The following is a 22071-nucleotide window of genomic DNA, read 5'->3' as shown; positions in this document are numbered from 1 at the left end:
TTTAAACACAAAAATTATTATCTTTTAAAACAATTCATTTTAATTTGTCAAATACTATATCAACAAATAAATGGTAATCAATCTTTATATTTAAGTTTAGGGGTGGGCGTTCGGATACCCATTCGGGTTCGGTTCGGATCTAATTGGGTTTCGGGTTTTCGGGTTTAAAGATTTCAGCCCCATTCGGATATTTCTAAATTTCGGTTCGGGTTCGGTTCGGATCTTTGCGGGTTCGGTTCGGTTTCGGATAACTTATTTAAATTATTTTTAAAATTTTAATTTTCATTATATGCTTAAACTTTCTCAAAATCTATAAAACAAAATAATATATTACATATAAATTTTTATGACATATGTCAAAATACCTAAAATTAACATATAAATTGGTTTGATTTGAATATTTGGATATAAAATCAATAGATATTTTAAGCATTTTGGTGTTTTGAATATATTTTAGCTATTATAGACATTTACTTTTGACTATTTATGTATATTTCAAGTATTTTAGACAACTTAAAAGTATCTTACATATTTTGGATTTTTAATATATATTAAATCTAAAAATAAGTAATATATTTAGGTATATAAATCTATTTTGGTTACATTCGGGTACCCGAGATACTTTGGTTCGGGTCGGGTTCGGTTTCGGTTCTTTAGATACCAAAATTTTGAACCCGTTCGGATATTTAATCAATTTTGGTTCGAATTTGGTACTACTTTTTCGGATCGGGTTCGGTTCGGTTCTTCGGATCCGAATTTTTTGCCCAGCCCTATTTAAGTTTAAATTTAAAATATATATAAATTTTATAAACAACAAACCGCGCGTAGCGCGGTAAAACTTCTAGTATATGTAAAGCACAGCACAAAGAGCGTGACATAGCTTCTTCAGAGCCAAAAAAAAAAAACGCTGAGACAAGAGAATCACAGCAGAAACAAAAGGTTTAAAAATTAATATTTAAAAGAATCCTTTTGTTTCTTCCTCTTCTTCTGGAGATTTGCGAATAACGTATTATAAAAATCGAGTTTTTATTTTAACATTTTTTATATAGATCAAAGAAAAATCTCATCCCCAGATTTCTAATCTTTCTCCAGGGTTTTAGCTGTGTGGGTTTCTCACTTGTTGTTATTGTTTTGTCTCTGTGTCTTAACGAAGAACAGGAACAGTGAAACTCAGGGTTTCGTGAGAAGAACCTCGTTCAAGCGTTTGTGAACGCGGATTTATGTCGGCTGGGTTTGAATCAAAAGCTCTGATTTCATCGCTGATTAACATCTCTTGTCCGATTTCATCATCTGCTTGTTCGAACTCTGGTCTGGCAAACGCACTTCACTTCTGCTCTAAGCAGAGGCTTGTTCTCGAGATTCCCTCTCTTTCCATGCGCTTAAGGCCCAAAAGGTATCATCTTTCTTTCTCTTCATTTCTTCTTCCCTTTTATGAGATCTGAAAGAGACAGAGACTAAAACCCATGTTTTGTTTTGATGTCTTCAGGACTTGTTCTGGCGTTGAAGTGTTCGGTGGTTTTCACATAAAGCAGCAAAAGTTTTCTTTTTTTCATAGTTCGCTGAGAATATTTTTAACTACAGAACCCTTTTCTTAATCTGAGTGATTCTGTTCTGTTTTTTTTTTTTGGTTTTTCTGAGGGGTTTTTGAGGGTTTTGGTTTGTGATAACGACAACAATGGTAGCGATTAGGAAACAACGTGTTACGAAGAAACCAAAGAGAGATAACTCTTTATCATCCGATCCTCAAGAAACCCAAGTTTTGAGAAAAGTGAGGATCATCGTGGCCGATCCTTACGCAACTGATGATTCCTCTAGTGATGAGGAAGAGATGATCCCCAGGCCTCGTCCAGTGAAACGCATTGTCCGTGAGATCAACTTTCCAGTGCATTCCGAGAGCCCTTCACCGGATTGTACTATGACCATGAGCAAGAGAGCAGGGGCGGCTAGGTTAGCGGCTTCTCGTGCCAAGTTGCTTAACAAGCCTGTTGGTGTTAGGCAGAGGAAGTGGGGGAAGTGGGCTGCTGAGATTAGGCATCCCATCCTCAAGACGAGGAGATGGTTGGGTACTTTTCTTACTCTGGAAGACGCTCATCAAGCTTATAAAAAGAAGAGGAGAGAGTATGATGAACTTCTCGGCATCGTTGATGATCCTCTCCCTGTGTCCGAGGGTGCTAAACCTGAGGTTTCTTCGTCTGAGAACAGTCAGTGCTCAGGCTCTTCAACCACTACTTCTCTCGAGCAAGACGCTTCTTCTTCTTCAGCTAAAGAAGAAGAGATGATGAAGATCACTACAAATGATGATGATGGTGTTGATTTGAGTGAGGAAGTGATGTTTGATTTCAACTTTGCTGATCTACAAATCCCTGAGTTCTTTGGTGACGGTGGATCAATGGGTGGTGGAAACGAGCTTGGTCTAGACTTTGATTGTTTCTTCACTGATGATCAGCTTGATGATTTTGGTTTGCTGGATGACATTAGCGGATTTGAAGAAAGCGGTCTGAGTGCGTTACCGGATTTCGACTTTGCTGATGTTGAGCTTGATCTAGCTGGCTCGAGTTTCCTCGATCAAACCTCGCCTCTCAACATGACTTGCCCCATGAAAAGTTTTGCTGCTTAAGAATTTACGAGTTTTCTTTCAAGTGATGAGAGTTTTTTATGTTTTTCTTTTTGGGTATTTGAATAAGACATGCAAAGAAGTGTATGATCCGGAGAGAAGTAAGATCGTGGGACAATAAGTAGCCGGGTTTTGCATTTAGGAGTGTTTTTATTTATTTAAATTATTGTTTTGAGTTGTAAAAGATGAAGTAATGAAAGTTTGATGCTCTAATGATTCATAACTGTTTTTGCTTCTCTTGTGTGTTTATTTGTCTCTTATAGTTCTGGGTTTTGAAATTTTGCTTCTCTTTTGTGTTTATTTGTCTTTTATAGTTTTGGGACTTGGTGTGTAACCACATCAGTTTTGGGTTCGATTTCCCTTGGAAACTAAATTATCACTACTTGGCCAGTCTAGGTTTGGGCTTCGGCCCAAGTGGTGTACATGGTAGGCCATAACAGATGATTGGTCCACCCCTTGACATTACTCGAAAGGTATTCCAAACTCGGGTCAGGCAGTGTGGTACGCTTTCGGGCTAGTCCACTCTGTAGCATTAAGTGCGTTTCTCCCGGAGCCGACCGAATCAGCCGATAGAGTTATCAAAAAAAAAAAAATTCTGCTTTTTAGAGCCGTCCAAAGTTTTTGAGAGTTTGAATACCATCACTACTACATATTTTCCAACCTCTCACTTTTATTGATGGAAGGATCTACTTATTAGGGTTACTTTGTTGTTTCATTCGTTGTTCTTGATGGCCTTTCTTTCTGTTCACGTAAGCCTGGGCATAAAATCCGGAACCCGAAATCCGAACCGAACTCGAACCGAAAACCCGATCCGTTATCCAACCCGAAATGTAAAAATATCCGAACGGGTCTTGTAGGGTGGTATAAAAAATATCCGAACCCGAACGGGTAATCCGAAAAATCCGAAATTAATAGTCAATATAAATATTTTGAAATATATATTAGTATTTCAATTATTAAATTAAATATTTGTGGTAATATGATATATAATAATAAATATTAAAATCTTAATAAATGCTTTAAGTACACAATTAGTTATAAATAAGTATTTTATAATTTGATCATTGAAATAATAAGGCTACTCTTTATAAAACAATACATATTGTTTACAAATGATGTTTATTTTCACGTTTGATTTAACATTTTATTGTTATTTTATCAATTTTATGTGTCATAGATTAATTTTTATTTAATTTAGATGTTTTTCTTTATGTTTTGTTTCAAAAGTTTTGTTTTTACTTCGGTTATATCCGAACCGAACCTATATAACCCGAATCCGTACGATATATGATTACTTTATGGGTTTTAGGACGCAATACAATTTTGAACCGAACCCGAAGTGTTATTATCCGAACCCGACCCATACTAATAAAATTTTAGTATAGGACCTAGAAGCGTAAACCCGAAAATCTGAAAACCCGAAAAACCCGATCCGAATGCCAACAGGTATCCGAACACCCATGCCTATATTCACGTGTTGCGATCGAAAGAATGTGATAGAAAGTGACAACTCACGAGAACTTTTGGCCAATTGGCAGTGCACGAGAAATCAAATCATAAATAAATGAGAAGTGATGGAACGTGCGGAACCACATATTGAAGAACCCCTGTCCCACTCCAAGCTAAGCCTGCTGAGCAAGATGCATTGCGATTTTTCTTCACTGCTGATTCGCCGCGCCATCACAAACTCCAAACTCTACCTTTTATTTTCATCTTTTTGTAATATTAAATCAAATTTATCTGATAGAAAACTTTGGTGGACTCCCATCATCAGTGTTCTAAATATGGGTGTAATAAATGAGCAATAGCTCACCAGCCAGCTCATCTCAGCTCGTTTTTTCAAGAGCACGTTAACTATTTTTTAGGTTTATTTAATAAATGAAATTAATGATCGAATTTAAATTAGATTACAAGTTATATAAAAGTTTTATAATGAATATGAACTGGCTCATGAGCTTGTTCATTTTTATACTTACAATTATATATATACATTATATAACTTTTTACTTATGTAAAATTTTTTCCTATATTTATCATATTTATCTTTTAAAATTAAAATGTAAAATAAAATCTTCTTAATTATTAATTTTTATATTAATCATATTTATCTTCTAAAATTAAAATGTATAACATACATAAGTAATATAGAAATTAAACTTTTAAAAATTACCTATAACTTTTTCGAATACAGAAAATAAAAACTATCATGTTTAGAAATAATCTAAATCTTTTATATAAACCCCACTTACCCTATCATCTCTCTCACAAACTTTGTTGATCCCAAATTTGACATTTGTTTCTCTCACTTTGCAGTTATCGCAATTCAGAATTGTCTCAAGACTCTCAAGAAGAATCAAGATTTTGGATCATTGGTTTAGCTTTAATTTAATTCATTTTAGGTTTTGGTTTTTATTTAGTATTTAATATAAGTGTTTTGGATTTTTTAATATTTGATTTTGAATAATACTATAAAAGTTATTTTAAATTTCATTTTATAATTATTTTATAATAATTAATTTTTATATTAGATCGCGAGTTAGCTCATTTAACTCATGATCTAGATGATCTGAATTCGAGTTTACATATTGAAACTCATATAATAATTGAGATGGGCTGAGATAGCTCATGAAAGATCCGAGCTCACTATGAGCTGAGCTGAGCGAACTAGCTCATTTTGATACCCCTAGTTCTAAAATATAGTTGGTACAGCCGTATATACGGTGTATATAATCTACGCTATTCAGTAGTGCATTGTACTGTTTTTTTACTATACGATAGAATAATATGGTGATGGTTTGGAAGAGCGCAAATACATGGTTTGGAAGAGCTCAAGTACATAGTTTATAAACTATATTTTAAAGAAATTTTAGTAAACAATTATAATGTACTCGTTTGGTTTTTTTAATTTCATTTTACTTCGTTCATATCAGTTTTGTTTTCTTTTCGGTATTCGATAAATAATTATAATGTATAATCTATTTAATTATGTTTGCTATATATTTTCTTATTTACATATAATTTATATAGTTATTTTATTTATTACTATAGTATTTATTTAGAATATACAGAAGTATATACCATGTATATACATTTGTATATAGGTGCTATATAGTAATCAACTGTCATGTAGCGTATTTTATAACACTGCCTATCACAAACACCAACACTAATTTTTTGTTTTCATTTTTTTTTGTCAACAGTTTTAGTTTTTTTTAACTCCAACAGTTTTCGTTATTAAATCAAATTTAATCGATAGAAAAATTATTTATTGTTAAAGCATGACATAGCCCAAATGAATTTATCTATCTCTGCATAGAATGCCCAAAAGAGTTCCATCTACACGCCTTAGCTCCACTGGTGCAGCGTCTTTGATACTCCCACATGAACAATCCGAGTCCATTTACTGGTCCAATAATCTAAATTAATTTTAAATAACTATTCTGGGTTTTGATTATGAATCTAATCTATTAATTTAGAGTTCTATTTTTTTTTATTTATAAACGTTGTTATTTAAGTTTTGAACCTATTGATATCTCACTAAAAATGGATATCAATATAATTAAATAAGAGATTTTTTGAAGTTCCCTTAGTTTACTTCCAATATTACAAATGTGCTACTCCTATTTTTATGGCTAACAACATTAATTAGTTTCATCCTAATTTACTATATATTCGTAAAAATTTCGCCATTTATCATTTAAAACTATCAACATTTCATTGAATCTAATTGTTTTTTATTTATTCTAGCATTTTAAAACTTTCCAAAGCCTAATTAGCCTAATAGAATTGATGTATTGAGTTGTGGTGCGTCAGATATATACAACAACATTGCTTTGATTTTGACTATTAATATGAATTTATGATTGGTAAATTTTGGTTATACAACTTATATGATTTTTATAATATAATTAACTTTTAATATTTTTCATAGCTATAGTGCTATATAAATTATAATTGCTATAATATGTGATTTTAATTAAAACATATTTTACTCAGATGTGGGCTAACATATTATATCACCATTTCTAAAATTGTTAGTTATACTATAAAAATATAAAAGTATAACTAAATTAATTTAAATATGTATTGTATGAAATAATTAATAACAAAATAAGACATATAAAATAGATCACTATATATTAATAATATCAAATAAGAAATCTAAGCAATAAGATTATAGAGTTACAAAATATATAACACTAAAATCTAAATCATATATATTTTATGATATTTATGATAATATCAAAGTTATATATTTATATAAAAAAAATATATGCAGGAATGTGCGAGTTCAGACTCTAGTTTATATTTGAAACAAGGTTGAATTGTGAAGAGGAGAGTTACACGGAAATGGCAACAAGTCCGGTTAGTTTTGTCAGGGTTATTTTTTTTTTAATGCTGGATATATTATGCTGTTACAAACTCCGAGAAATATTACAGGCGATTCTATAGCCGACAATTTTATCCGCCTTATGAAGATTCACGTCTGACTGCATCACCTGAGCAGCCCTATCGGATCCATCCTTGACGGTACTCTTTGTGTCATGCTGCAATTCTCTTGTAAGCCGATTCTCTATTAATTCGCATAATTTTGCTTTCTCCGGGAATCGAAACCCAGACCTCCTAGTGTTGAAGTATTAATGAATCTTTGGTCAAACCAATAGACCAATGGGACTTCCGGGGTATTTAATTAATTAGCTTTATAGCATTTTGGAGATTTGACTGTATATGTACAATTTTAAAGGTGATTGGAAAACGAGGAAAAGTCAAAGGTTGATTTAATACTCTAACATACTCTATGTCAGCTCCCTGTCACAGCCCGTTTTGGAAGCCCAAAAACGTCCATGAAAACAGCCATGAATCGGACCGGGCCGAAACAAGACCCAAGCCCGCTTTACTTAGTATTTTCTTAAGCTTTAAGTCTTTGTAAAATATCTAAGCATAAAATAATATAAGAAGTATGTAGAATACTTTGGAAGGAAGTAGCTTAAGGCGGAAGTACTTCATGGTGAAGTTACTTCATAGGATGGAAACAATCTGAGCCGTTAGATCGGTTTAATCTGAGCCATCCGTTGAGGAGGTGATTTTGTATATAAGGGGGTAAAGCCTCATTGTAAAATTCATTCACCAAGTTTCAATAAGAAAACACTTCCATAATCTCTGACCTCTCTCTAAAAACGTCCATACTGTCTCTCTAAGTGCTGATCGATTTGTCCGAAAGGCTGACTTAGCAAACCATAAGGGTGAAAGTTGCTAAGGCCGCACGTCCTGATTGCTGTGAAGAAATCAGTCCGTGACAGTTGGTATCAGAGCCAGGTTACGATCCAGACAAGGGGAGACTCTGTCCAAGTGAAGAAAATGGCTAAGGGAGATAAACAAAAGGAAGTGAGCTCGCAGTCCGGCGTGGAGGAGCGTGGAAGGGAGTCCACGTCCACACGTGCTGACACCCAGCGGGAAAAGAGTGTTTCTCGTGAGGCTTTGGGTGTGGCTGTGGGCGAGATTGGTGAGAAGCTCGAGAGGGTCGAGCATACCATCACTGAGCTGGAGAGTGTTGTGTTCGGTGGGCTTGAGGAGGTCAAGCAAAATGCTGCCGACTTGGACTCTCGGTTCATTCGGCTCGTGGAGCTGGTAACGGGATCCATGCAGGCTTTGCGTGATGACATCGAGGGGATGAAGGCACGCTTTACTGCGATGGAGGAAGACATCACGCTGGTCAAAAGGGCAAGCGTGAACGCTGAAGCCGTTGGTGGAACCAGTATTGGTAAGGTTGAATTTCCGAAACCAAACCGGTTCAACGGTGTGCGGGATGCCAAGGAGGTCGAGAATTTCCTTTGGCAGATGGAGATATACTTCGACAATCTCAACTTGGTGGCTGAGAATGCGAAGGTGAAGGCCGCGACGTCCTACCTATCGGACACAGCCATGCTATGGTGGCGAAGGAAACATTCCGAGATCGAGCAAGGAACATGCCGGATCGATACTTGGGATGATTTCAAGAAAGAGTTGAAGCGGCAGTTCTACCCGGAGAACGTCGTATATGAGGCCCGTAAGAAGTTGAGGGAACTTCGACAGAGTGGCTCGATCCAGGAATATGTGAAGGAATTCACAACGCTCATGCTTCAGATTCCGAACATGACCGCGGAGGATCTTGTGTTCAACTTCACCGATGGACTGCAATCTTGGACCAAGCAAGAGTTGCAGCGTCGGGGAGTCAAGACGGTGGACGAAGCCATCGCGGTGGCCGAGTCGCTGACTGACTTCCATACCTCTGGTCTGTCCGAGTCTTCGAAGAAGAAGGAGCAGGGCGTGGCCAAAGGTGGGGGAGCGAGACGGGATACTTCCGGACCATCCAACTCAAGGAATTTTGAGAAGGGTGCTCGTCGGGAAGACTTCGAGGCAAGGAAAAATTCCTTCGTTCCGAAGGGAGGATGCTTTGTGTGCAAGGGGCCACATGCAATGAAGGACTGCCTGAAGATGGGGTCTTTATCAGCTATCATGGAGAGTCGGGACACCGAGACTCCAGAAGAGGAACCAGGAAAGATAGGGTCGTTGCAACTTCTCAACGCCCTGAAGGCTAACCCGGTAGTGAAGCCGACGAGCAAAGGGCTTATGTACGTGGAAGCTCGGATCAATGATAAGCCGACCCGAGTGATGGTGGACACGGGCGCCACTCACAACTTCATGACGTTAGACGAAGCCGTGAGACTTGGTGTCAAGTTGTCCAAGAAGGACGGTTGGATGAAGACGGTGAACGCAAGGGCTCAACCCGTCAATGATATAGCTCGAGGGGTCGGGAAGAAGCTGGGAAGCTGGAGCGGTCCGGTGAACTTCTCAGTCATTCCCATGGACGATTTCAAGGTAGTCTTGGGTATGGACTTCATGAGACAAGTCTCAGCCATACCCATGCCTGCGTTGAGCTCGGTATGCATTCTCGAGAAGGGATCACCGTGCATGATTCCGGCCTTGGAAGAGAAAACTGATGGGACGAGGCAACTATCGGCGATGCATCTCACCAAGGGGGTGAAGAAGGGTGAACCCACGTTTTTGGCCATGATGAAGGTAGAGGATGAGCCCAATAACGTGGAGTACATCCCTCAAATCATCGAAACGGTCCTTGACGAGAACAAGGACATTATGCCGGCAAAGTTGCCCGAGAAGCTACCACCAAGGAGGGCGGTGGACCACCAGATCGAGTTGGAGCCAGGAGCCAAACCACCATCTATGTCGCCTTATAGAATGGCTCCATCCGAGCTGGAGGAGTTACGGAAACAACTCGATGAGTTGTTATCAACGGGGAAGCTAAGGCCGTCGAAGGCACCTTACGGGGCTCCGGTTCTGTTCCAAAAGAAGCATGATGGCTCATTGAGGATGTGCGTGGACTACCGGGCCCTTAACAAGGTAACGATTAAGAACCGTTATCCCATTCCGCTGATTGCTGACCTATTCGATAGACTTGGTGGGGCGAAAGTCTATATGAAGATGGACTTGCCGAAGGGTTACTATTAAGTCAGGATAGCGAAAGGGGATGAGCCGAAGACTGCGTGCATAACGCGGTATGGGTCGTTCGAGTGGATGGTAATGCCATTCGGTCTTACGAACGCCCCAGCCACGTTTTGCACCCTGATGAACCAGATCCTACAGCCCTACTTGGATCGGTTCGTGGTGGCATACTTGGATTATATCGTTATCTACAGCAACTCGATGGAGGAGCATGTGGAGCACTTGGGGACCGTATTCCGGGTTCTCCGCGAGAATGAGTTATTTGTGAAGCGAGAGAAGTGTACTTTTGCCACCGAGGAAGTTCAGTTCCTTGGCCATGTTATCGGCCATGGAAAACTGAAGATGGATGAACCGAAGGTTAAAGAAATTATGGAGTGGGAGGCCCCGACCAAGGTAACGGAGTTGCGATCTTTCCTTGGTCTGGTCAACTACTATCGTCGGTTCATTGAGGGATATTCAAGAAAGGCAGCGCCACTGACGGACCTTCTCAAGAAAGGGAAGACATGGGACTGGTCCGGACATTTCCAAGAAGCCTTCGCGGAACTGAAGACTGCGGTAAGCCAGGAACCCGTCCTTGCCTTACCTGACTTCAGTCTCCCTTTTGAGTTACACACAGATGCCTCCGACTTTGCCATCGGGGGAGTGCTGATGCAAAATGGACATCCAATTGCCTTTGAGAGCCGCAAGCTCAATGAGACTGAACGGCGGTACGCGGTTCAAGAGAAGGAGATGACCGCGATAGTCCATTGCTTGCGAGTTTGGAGACACTATCTTCTTGGGGTGCATTTCTCGGTCAAGACGGACAACGTGGCGATGAGTTATTTCCAAACCCAGAATAAGCTGTCCCCGAAACAAGCAAGATGGCAAGACTTCCTGGCTGAGTTCGATTACACTTTGGAGTACAAGCCAGGAAAGGTGAATGTGGTGGCTGATGCACTAAGTCGGAAGGCAGAGCTGGCAGCAATGAGCCAAGTCGAGGGGACTATTATGGCTCGAATCCGAGAGGGGCTGGAATGTGATCCAGTCGCTAAGGAGCTGGTGAAGCTATCCAACGAAGGAAAGGTGCATCGATTTTAGGTTGAAGACGGGTTTCTCTACACCAAAGGTCGAAGACTTTATGTGCCTAAGTGGGAAAGTCTTCGACGAGATATCATTCGGGAGTGCCACGATACGCGATGGGCGGGCCATCCGGGACAGAAAAGAACGATGGCACTTGTCGAAGCTGGATACTATTAGCCACAGATGAAGGATACCGTGGAGCTTTATGTGAAAACTTGTCTAGTATGCCAACAAGATAAGTCGGAGAACAAGCAGTCCGCGGGATTGCTACAGCCACTATCAATCCCGGAGCGACCATGGGACTCGGTCTCGCTTGATTTCATCAGTGCATTACCTAAGTCCGAAGGGTTTGGATCCATCCTGGTGATTGTGGATCGATTCTCTAAATATGGGACGTTTGTGGCTTGTGATCGGGACTGCACTGCGGAAGAGGCAGCAAGGGCGTTCTTCAAGAACGTGGTAAAGCTTTGGGGACTGCCTCGGAACATTGTAAGTGACCAGGATCCCCGGTTCACTGGGCGTTTATGGACAGAGCTGTTCAAAATGCTTGGGACAGAACTGAGTTTCTCAACAAGCTTTCACCCGCAATCTGATGGGCAGACCGAGAGGGTGAATGCCTTGCTTGAAAGTTATCTCCGTCACTTTGTAAGCGCCAACCAACGGGACTGGGCGAAATTGCTGGACATAGCCCAGTTCTCATACAATCTTCAACGCAGCGAGGCAACAGGATGGAGTCCGTTCGAGCTTGCAACGGGACAACAGCCATTGACTCCGCATACCTTGACCACACCAAGGACTGAAGGGAAGAGTCTCGGGGCGTTCATAATGGCTAAACAGTGGGAAGAACATGCTGATCTTGCCCGAGCATGTTTGGAGAAGTCCCGAAAATGGATGAAGAAATGGGCAGATGAGAAGAGACGGCCTTCGGAGTACTCAGTAGGCGACCTTGTACTTGTGAAATTACTTCCACAACAGTTCAAGGCATTCCGGAGCCTACACAAAGGCCTGATCCGGAGGTACGAAGGACCGTTCGAGATAGTTGGGAAGGTGGGAAAGGTTTCCTACCGACTTGACCTACCGGATACACTTAAGATCCATTTGGTCTTTCATGTGAGCATGTTGAAGCCGTACCATGCTGATGAGGACGACCAAACCTGAAGAGTTTCGACTCGAGCACCACCCGTGGTGACTAAGTCTTATGACAAAGAGATCGAAGAGGTGCTGGCGTCCAAGGAAGTGAGGAAGCGGGGAGTCCCGAGACAGACCCATTTTCTCATCAAGTGGAAGGGACTGCCGGAAGCAGAAGCAACATGGGAACCGGAAGAGGACTTGTGGCAATTCCAGGACGTACTGAAGGCATACACGGCGACGAGGGCGTCACCGGCTTAGGTGGGGGAGGATGTCAAGGCCCGTTTTGGAAGCCCAAAAACGTCCATGAAAACAGCCATTAATCGGACCGGACCGAAACAAGACCCAAGCCCGCTTTACTTAGTATTTTCTTAAGCTTTAAGTCTTTGTAAAATATCTAAGCATAAAATAATATAAGAAGTATGTAGAATACTTTGGAAGAAAGTAGCTTAAGGTGGAAGTACTCCATGGTGAAGTTACTTCATAGGATGGAAACAATCTGAGCCGTTAGATCGGTTTAATCTGAGCCGTCCGTTGAGGAGGTGATTTTGTATATAAGGGGGTAAAGCCTCATTGTAAAATTCATTCACCAAGTTTCAATAAGAAAACACTTCCATAAGCTCTGACCTCTCTCTAAAAACGTCCATACTCTCTCTCTAAGTGCTGATCGATTTGTCCGAAAGGCTGACTTAGCAAACCACAAGGATGAAAGTTGCTAAGGCCGCACGTCCTGATTGCTGTGAAGAAATCAGTCCGTGACATCTCACTCTCTTCCACTACCTTGTGGCTGCACATGCGGTTGTATACATCGTTTCTGTCCGTGCGTGTTTATGTATCAGCCACGTGATATACTTATATTAGAAGGTGAGCCTGAAACGCACATGCCTGATGCCATGAGGTGAGGTGAGGAAGTGGAAGGATCTTGTGATAAGCTTTCTTTTTAACTCTTGAATAGTATCTATATTGTGCACAAAAAAGAAATACACTATATAACTTTAGTAAGTGTTCACATTCTCATTCATACACACAAGTGTTTTATTGTTTTCAAGCCACTTTGCTTGATTATAGAACGGCTGTATTAAACTAAGATTTGTCTTGCTTTTAACTTGACTACAACACCACTTCCACCACCTTCATGTCCAATTGAAAACCACCACTCGGATCATTTGCAAATGCTTTAAACTGCGGAACCAGTGAAGAAGCATGTGGGTCAGTTGACCCAAATCTGTTTTATAATTTAACCTAATTTAGCATAAAATTGTAATATACAACCGGTTGATTTTCACATTTGCAAAGGTACTCGATCTCCAGCAAGACCTTTGACAATGGCAAGGATGACTTGGACCAACCACAAAAGAAGGGTTCACAACCACCATGTATAACCTTTTCTCATCAGCTCCAAGCCTCTCTCTCGCCTAGAGTCTTTGCATATCCGTACCACAACTAATGCATCAAATCAAGTCAACCACACACGTTCCATCAATGGAGTCTTCTTAATCAAAATCTCAAGTAGATTAAAGTGTGTGAAAGAGAAATGGTTCTCACAAGTGTTTGCAGTAGTCAGGGTCGCTCCAATACGACTCGTTGAGAGGAGAGGCTTTTGTGGCATCTAACCGGTACCGGATCGAAGAGCAAGAACACGTAAGAAAAATCCTTCTTAGAGTTTTTTGGACTTAACATAAAAGTTCATCATGTTAATTAGTTGTACCTTTTGCAGGAACATAAAAGTTCATCATGTTAATTAGTTGTACCTTTTGCAGGAACCTTATTTTACTACTATAGGATAACTGATATTTTTAAAGAATAATAAGAACATAAATCAAAATTACAATACCGAAATAAAAGAATAAAGAATAATTGCAGAGTCGAGATGATTAATCTCTTTCCTTAAATCTTTAAACGCCCGTAGTGTGACGGTTTCATAGCGCTCAGATTCCCAGAATACAACTGCAGCATTGTTTATGTTTACCATCACCGAAAAACAGAATCTATCGAACCTAATTTTGTGTTGTACTCTCAGACTCAAAAAAAAATACTAACATAACTATTCAAAGTAGGAGAAAATGATTTGTTGTTCAAAGTCTATTTTTCTATAATGCTTACAAGCCCTTTTATAGAAAAATAATGAGAAACACAAATTTCGTTATTCAACACAAAAACGAAACCTCCATAGTGCACTAATGGAGACTTTAATTCTTTTCAATTAGTATGTGAATTTATTTCACATTTTAACCAAGAAATTAAAAAATAAAATTATTATTGTTCTGACCAATTCAAACAAAATAATATACTTTAAAATGAATTTTTTTTTATATTTTATCAATATAACAGATCAACATATATTTGATTTAAGTTAATGAACTTGAAGTCCAACTAACAAATCAAAACCCAAATCCAAGTTCAAATATCCAATGAGTATATTTGCTATTTTGTACAAGTTTCTCAAATCACACACATTAGACCTCCATTTTTTTTTCAAATAAAACTTCATTTTTACATATGAATACATTATTAGTAATGTTAAAAAAATAGTTCCAACACCTTTAATGATAGGATCAACCAATGACTATTGAGTGTTGTGATCATATCGTACAAGAATAGAAGATGCCGTGTGGGCGGATCCAGGTAGGGGTTAGTTGGGGCCTGTGCCACACACTGTTTTCATTTTTTCCTTTAATAATATTAACTAGCCTTTGATCCGCGCGCTCGCACGGTTATTTGTTCTTCATGCTTATATATATTTTTATTTGTAATAACATTATAAAAATAATTGCTTATGTCCTTGTTATTGATTCATAGGTGATTGAATTTTGACATTGGTGTGTCTTGTTCAATTTGTTTGGCGTCGATTTATAAACTATGAGATTGTGTTCTTCTTTTATTGTACTTTTATTCATTTTACTTGATAAAGTAAACATTAAAGTTTAAAATATTAGAGATTTAAGTATACTTGTTTGTGTTTTATTAAATTATACTATAAATATTGTGATTAAAATTTGATTTTAAAGTTAAAATTGTTTTATTGAGATTTTTTTAAAATAAATACATTATTTAAATAGTAACATTACAAAAATAATGAAAAAGTTACTAAAAACATTCAAAAATAAGTACAGATTTTTGCAAAGTTTATATAGCAAGCTCAATTTAAGGTATTTAACTGGGCCATTTTGTTATGATTAAAATTTTGGTCCATCATATTTTACAATTACATAGTGGACCTTAAACAATCGAAACCCATATTTTTTTCGGGGAAAAAACAGACACACGCCTTCTACCGACATTTTTCATTCGCTCAAAAAGTTCTTTTGAACGTAATAATTTCCAGGACTTTGTCTTGATTTCAGGTACATGGGACCTGGGGCTGATATTGTCACTTTATGTATTGGCCCGTCTTATGTCAACCGAGAGGTGGCTCTTGTACAAATCTTAATGATGCATATTGTTTAAGTTTCTAACGGGTTTATTCTTGCAGGAGGATTTCTTCATCTTATTGCGTGATATATTCTATGACATGGAAGAAGTGACTGAACTTCAACACCTGTTACCGATGCCCATGTCTCTGTCATGAAATTTAAGTTCCAAGGTATATCGATTGATCTTCTGTATGCTAGCGTTTCACTTCTTGTTATACCACAGGTGATTTCAGTATAGGCTCTTTCTGTTTCCGGACAAACTTAGTGGTGATTTTAGTAATAGTTTAATTTTATGCTATCTTGGATTTTGTTTGGTAGTTTTCGTGCTTGTGTTGCATGTTATCGTTCACATATTTTGTCCTTTTTTAAACCTTCAGCAAAGCTATTTTGTCCTACTCTTCGGCCTAGGGCTGAGATATCAAAAAAACCTCTTTTCGGAAATTGTTGGCCTTAATTAAAACTTAGATGTTGGGATGCCTTTTTTAAACCTTCAGGCATGATTTATACATGTATTCAGATGAATTCTCGCCAAAGTTAAAATATTCTTGCTGAGTCAGGTCCCTTGTTCTTAACAGGATTTGGATGTCTCCAACTCTTCTGTGCTGTGTAATGTTGATGAGCAAACTGCCCGCAGTCTGAATGGTGGTAGGGTTGCTGATCAGATTCTTAAACTCGTTCAAAATTTCGAGGTAAAATCAGCTGAATCCCAGTTTTTTTTTTGGTAAATAGACTAATACATTTTGTAAGCCATCAACATTAAGATGTATGAAGTACTGGGCTAAGAGGCGTGGGGTCTATTCAAATGTAGGGTGTTGCCATTCTGTATATTACATCTATTGACAAAAATGTTCAAGCTCTTGTCATCTCTATTATTTTGGGCAGGTTACTGGATTTCAAGCTAACATCACAGAACAAAGGGAATGCACACTAATCAGTTAGTCAAAGTTAAAAGTACGTGTTCTTGGTTTGATACGATTGTCTCATAGGTCTTATAAATACGAATATAATGATATTCACCTTTTTAAATGTGTTGCATGATATTGGACGTTCTGAGAACCAAAGTACCAGCAATCGAGCTGCAAATTAGAAGACAACAACACAGACTTATCACACACACGGTTAGTTATTACTTATCAATTGTAATTAATTCGTAAGGTGAAAGCAAAGTAGGACATTCTAAAATAATTTATTAGATTGAAGAACTGTGTATGATTTTCACCAAGCGATAAGTCTGTTGATATGGTTTTCACGTAACCTGTTGATCACCAAGCGATAAGTCTGTTGATATGGTTTTCACGTAACCTGTTGATATGGTTTTCAGCTTACAAACGTATTTTAAGATGCTCTGTGTAGGATGATATGCTTTTCACGTTATTGGGGAAGAGATATATATAGTTGGCATAGGAAAGGGTTTGGTAAATGCGAAATATTTATTAAAGATTTTGTTAGTTGTGATTTTATGGATTAAAAAGCGAATATACTTATGGATTTTTTCAAAAAAATTTCATTTTATAAAAACTTATCATAATAATAAGAATATTTGTTTTTAATGATTAGATATTATGCGTGTTGCAAGATTTGAAAGAAAATAAGAATCTTGTGTTAGTTGATTGAAATCGTAATTGTTATGGTGGTTGCTTAGATATAGGAAAAAATTTTGGAAGGTAAATTCAAAACGGAAAATAATTTTGTGCCTCGATAATTTCTAATAAAGTATTTTAAAATTTAATTAATTCTGTCAATTAGATTACGCTGGTTTAGTATATTTATAAGAGATGGTTTACATGTTGGTCTTAATATCGATCATATTATATCATCATAGTAACCATGAAACAAAATCAAATAAATTTTGTATCTATCTAATATATCTAAAATATTGGTTTTGATTCTGCATACCAAGATTAACCGAGGAATTAATCCAATGTAATTCGATGGTTTAGTAATGTTATGAAAAAGTATGTAGGAATGAATCTATTGATGGTTTTGATTCTGTAAACTAAGAGGAACCCATGTATTATCACAATTGCATTCAATGTTTTAATAATATGCAACGATACGTAGGAAAGTATCTATTGTATCTAGCACCATAAACTTTATTTATTTGGTTCATTAATGTTTTGGTTTAGTAATGGTTTAGTAATAACTACAAACGGTTGTGTTTTATGTTAATGACATGAGATATTAATTATTGAGGAAAACTCAGGCTATTTCTTTTTTGTATTCCTGTTTCAATAGATTAGATAACCTATAGTTTATGTAAATGCCCCTAATCTATATATGATTTATAATATTTGCCCCATACTAAATAAGTTGTTGGGTCCGCCCCTCGTGTTTACTGCTTCGTCAAACCTTTCCTTCAATCGTCAGATCAGCTTCGAAGATCTTCAGCCTCTCTTTCGCTCCTCCTTCCAGTTCCCATAGAAAACCCACCTTTTTTCATCTGTTTTACAAAAGAACAAAGTTATATGTAGTATTCGAACAAAACAAGAAAAGTTTGTGTGAACTTACTAGGGTTTTGGGCTGTTCTTCGTACTATATGTCCCTGTTCGAGAATTGAATTGATGATGTAAGAAGAGATGAAGCCAGTTCCCCCTATGATTAAATACTCTTTAAATGACAGAGAGAGTTTAGATTAGTTTTTTTAATAGTAAAGTGATCTTTGTGGACGTAAAGAAGAGTGTGTGATTCATTCTATTCGTGCTCTCTCTCTCTCATCAATATTATCAAGAAATGCTTCACAAGTGACGGGGTTCAGTCCAAGATATGATTTGGCACAAGTTGAATATTTGGATTTGCCGTTAAGATGAAGTGTATTGTTTTTTTTTTTTTTTTTGAAAAATGGCTTTGAAGTGTATTGTTTGCCTATCAAGTAACGCACGATAAAAATATTGTCTGCCTATCTCGGGTATTTATTTTGCGTTCACCTAAGTACAGTAATCAATTGCCACTACTGTAGCACATTTTCACAGCAAAGATGACAAAAAACATATCCTAGTTCTTAGAAGAAAAAACATATATCCTAGTTTACTATTTTTTAACAATTCAATCACACATGATTTGTTTTCTTAATCATCCTATTTAAAAGTTAGGGGACAAAAACCAAATGTTTAGGCTAATTAATATTTCAGCAAGTTTGAATAATTGATAGAAACAAAATATGATAGAGAGATCGAGTATTATCAAGATTTGATAACAATTTGTGTGTATTCTATCATTTTTGTTAAATTAAAACATATTAATCATATAATAAAAATAGATTTTTAGTATACTTTATATTTTGATTTTTTTAAATACAATAAATTAATAAAACTATTAATAGTCTCACATTGAAAATTTTGTGATCAATGATTTTTTTATAACACTTACAAATAGGTTCATAAAGTCATATGAGTAACAAATCTCATTTAATGTATATTCAGATTAAAACATATACTTATTTTACTATCATTTAAATTAAACTATATATATCATATAAAATAGATAAATATTTAAATTTTGAAATTTGCATTGAGCAAGTATTGAGAACTTAATAGTTTAATTTCAAAATTTTGCACTGAGTTTTCAAAACGATTATAAATTAGTAAGAATATTAAAAGTTTCATATTGAAAAATTTGTTAACAATCGTTTAGTTTTTCTATAAAAGGATACAAATGATAATAAAACCATATGGGTATGAAGCCTTATTTAATACATAGTCATACTAAAATATATTATATGTCTATGTTAATATCATTTAAATTTAATTATATATCATATAAAATAGATAAATGTGATTGTTTGGATTTATTTATCATAAAATAATTGTAAATAAATAATAATAATTTTTTTGATTTATGCGTTTGCACTAATTTAATTATATATATAATAGTTACTAACTTATCAATTATTAAATATATATTTATATTTTGTAATATTAAAAGAACACAAATAATTAATAGTATGTAAAATGTTTGTATATACCTGATGTTCATCCCATCTAAAGCTCATGTCTTGGTCAAGTTATTTGTTAAAAGTTATTTGTAGTGGACATGACTACAAACCCGGTGGATTGGCCAACATTCGCGACAAAGATCGAGATGTTTTAGAGATCGCATGAGGATTTCGAGGATCTGAGTCTGTCTCATATTCCTCAGAGTATGAATGATCGGGCGCACGCATTAGCAAAAGAAGCTAGGACCAGAGGCTATAGTTTTTTCCATATAGATCAGACCCGGCCAGACGGAGGTGCTCCTCGGAAAATCGGCTCGTCTGACCACCACTTGATCTAGCGTAGATGGGCAGCTGACAAAAAAAGTAGATTTCAAATTTAGAATTTAATGTTTTAATTTAAAATATTTGCTTTAAATTTTAAAATATAGATTAATTCGTTAAGTTTGATATAAAATTTAGACTATTTTATAGGGGAATTTTCATGTTATCACATAATTGGTACCATTATTCATGTTTACATTCACTAAAGGAATATTTTCACAAATATTTTCTTTATTAAAGAGGAAAAATACTCTTATATCTTTGATATATATATATATATATATATATATATATATATATATGATAAATAATTATTTAAATAAGAAAAATACTTTTTTAGTTTTCGATTATACATTTTCAAATTTGAACGTTTTGTAAAAAGAATTTTTGTTTTCGAAATATTTTTTCAATTTTTTTTTTGAAGTTTGAAAATTCTTTTTGAAATTTGAAAATTCCACTACAAGAAAACAGCGGTATTCTGACGGAAATTCCGACGGAAAATGAAATCCTCGGAATATCCCGAGGAATTTTCGACGGAATTCCGAAGAAATATCAATCCGTCGGAATATTCCGAGGAAATTCCGAGGAAAAATGGGTTCCTCGGAAAAAACCGATGAATTCAGAGGAAATATTATAGCCGTTGGAGAGCCGTTGGGGGATTTTACAAAATTCCGAGGAAATTCCGACGAACTAGCCTTTTCCGTCGGAATTCCGTCAGAATTTCCTCGGTCTGTCGGCATGATTTAAACTATAAATACAAGCACTCCTCTTCCTCTTCATTCACTCCATATCTTCATCCTCCCTCTTACTCTATTTACACACGAATTTGATTCATAAAAAATATGTCTTCTTCAAATTATTTTTCGTTCTTGGATCGATCGACCTCATTTGGATCCGAACACGAGATTGCTTACGGAAGAATACCAACGAGGTATAACCGAATTCATGGGGTTAGTTCACCGACAACCGGAAGAAAAAACAGGTATGTTAAGATGTCCTTGCTCTAATTGTAAAAATAGAAAGGTTATTAAAGAGTGGGATGTTTGGACTCATCTATATTTGAGTGGGTTTACACGAAGTTACAAAATTTGGTATCATCATGGGGAAACTGATTATGAACATGGTAGTACTAGCGAACCTCAGCCAGCGGTTAGATTAGAAGAACCAATTAGAACGGATGTAGATTATGGTGTAGGTACTGAGCAGATGGTAAATGATCATTTTAGAGGGGAAGATTTACCCAATGCAGAAGCTAGGAGATTTTATGATATGTTGGATGCTGGAAAGCAACCATTGTACGAAGGTTGCAGAGATGGTCATTCAGCTTTATCATCTGCTACAAGATTGATGGGCATTAAAACAGATTATAATTTGGCTGAAGACTGTGTGGATGCGATTGCTGATTTTGTAAAAGGTATTCTACCCGAGGATAATGTAGCTCCTGGTTCATACTACGAGGTTCAGAAACTCGTAGCTGGTCTTGGTTTATCGTATCAGGTAATAGATGTATGCAGCGACAACTGCATGATTTATTGGAGGGCGGATGAACAGCGGGTTACATGCAAATTTTGTGGAAAGCCTCGTTATAAAGATACGAGTGGAAGAGTTCCAGTGCCATATAAAAGGATGTGGTATTTACCTTTGACGGAAAGGTTGCAGAGGTTGTATCTGTCTGAACGCACAGCGCAACCAATGAGATGGCATGCGGAGCACTCAACAGATGGTGAGATCAGACATCCTTCAGATGCAAAAGCGTGGAAGCATTTCCAATCAAAGTATCCCGACTTTGCGTATGAGAGAAGAAATGTCTACCTTGGATTATGTACTGATGGTTTCAGTCCGTTTGGCAAGAGTGGAAGACAGTATTCTCTATGGCCCGTCATTCTTACACCATACAACCTACCCCCAAACTTGTGCTTGCGACGAGAGTTTTTGTTTCTCTCGATTCTCGTTCCCGGACCAGAGCATCCTAAGAGATCACTTGATGTGTTTCTTCAGCCACTAATATATGAGTTGCAACAACTATGGGCTCAAGGTGCTGAAACATACGATGTTTCGTGTAAAGAAAACTTTCAAATGCGGGCAGTACTAATGTGGACAATAAG

The 22071-nt window shown here is 36.9% G+C and overlaps 1 protein-coding gene across 1 annotated transcript; it reads left to right on the top strand.

Annotated features, from left to right (window-relative positions):
- The first annotated feature begins 863 nt into the window (after positions 1-863).
- Positions 864-2849, top strand: LOC106440173 (ethylene-responsive transcription factor ERF118). Its single transcript, XM_013881776.3, has 3 exons — positions 864-939; positions 1159-1393; positions 1487-2849. The coding sequence occupies exon 3, from the start codon at positions 1676-1678 to the stop codon at positions 2615-2617; it is 942 nt and encodes a 313-aa protein (XP_013737230.1). The 5' UTR covers positions 864-939; positions 1159-1393; positions 1487-1675; the 3' UTR covers positions 2618-2849.
- Positions 2850-22071: the final 19222 nt, after the last annotated feature.

Source organism: Brassica napus, chromosome C2 (genome assembly GCF_020379485.1).
Source record: "Brassica napus cultivar Da-Ae chromosome C2, Da-Ae, whole genome shotgun sequence".
Taxonomy (NCBI): Eukaryota; Viridiplantae; Streptophyta; class Magnoliopsida; order Brassicales; family Brassicaceae; genus Brassica; species Brassica napus.
The sequence above is the reverse complement of the archived record's forward strand: the minus strand, read 5'-3'. Positions and strand labels throughout refer to the sequence as shown.

Bases quoted from the DNA above. Each gene is read 5' to 3' on its own strand.
- LOC106440173 (XM_013881776.3), top strand. From the start codon at position 1,676: ATGGTAGCGATTAGGAAACAACGTGTTACGAAGAAACCAAAGAGAGAT.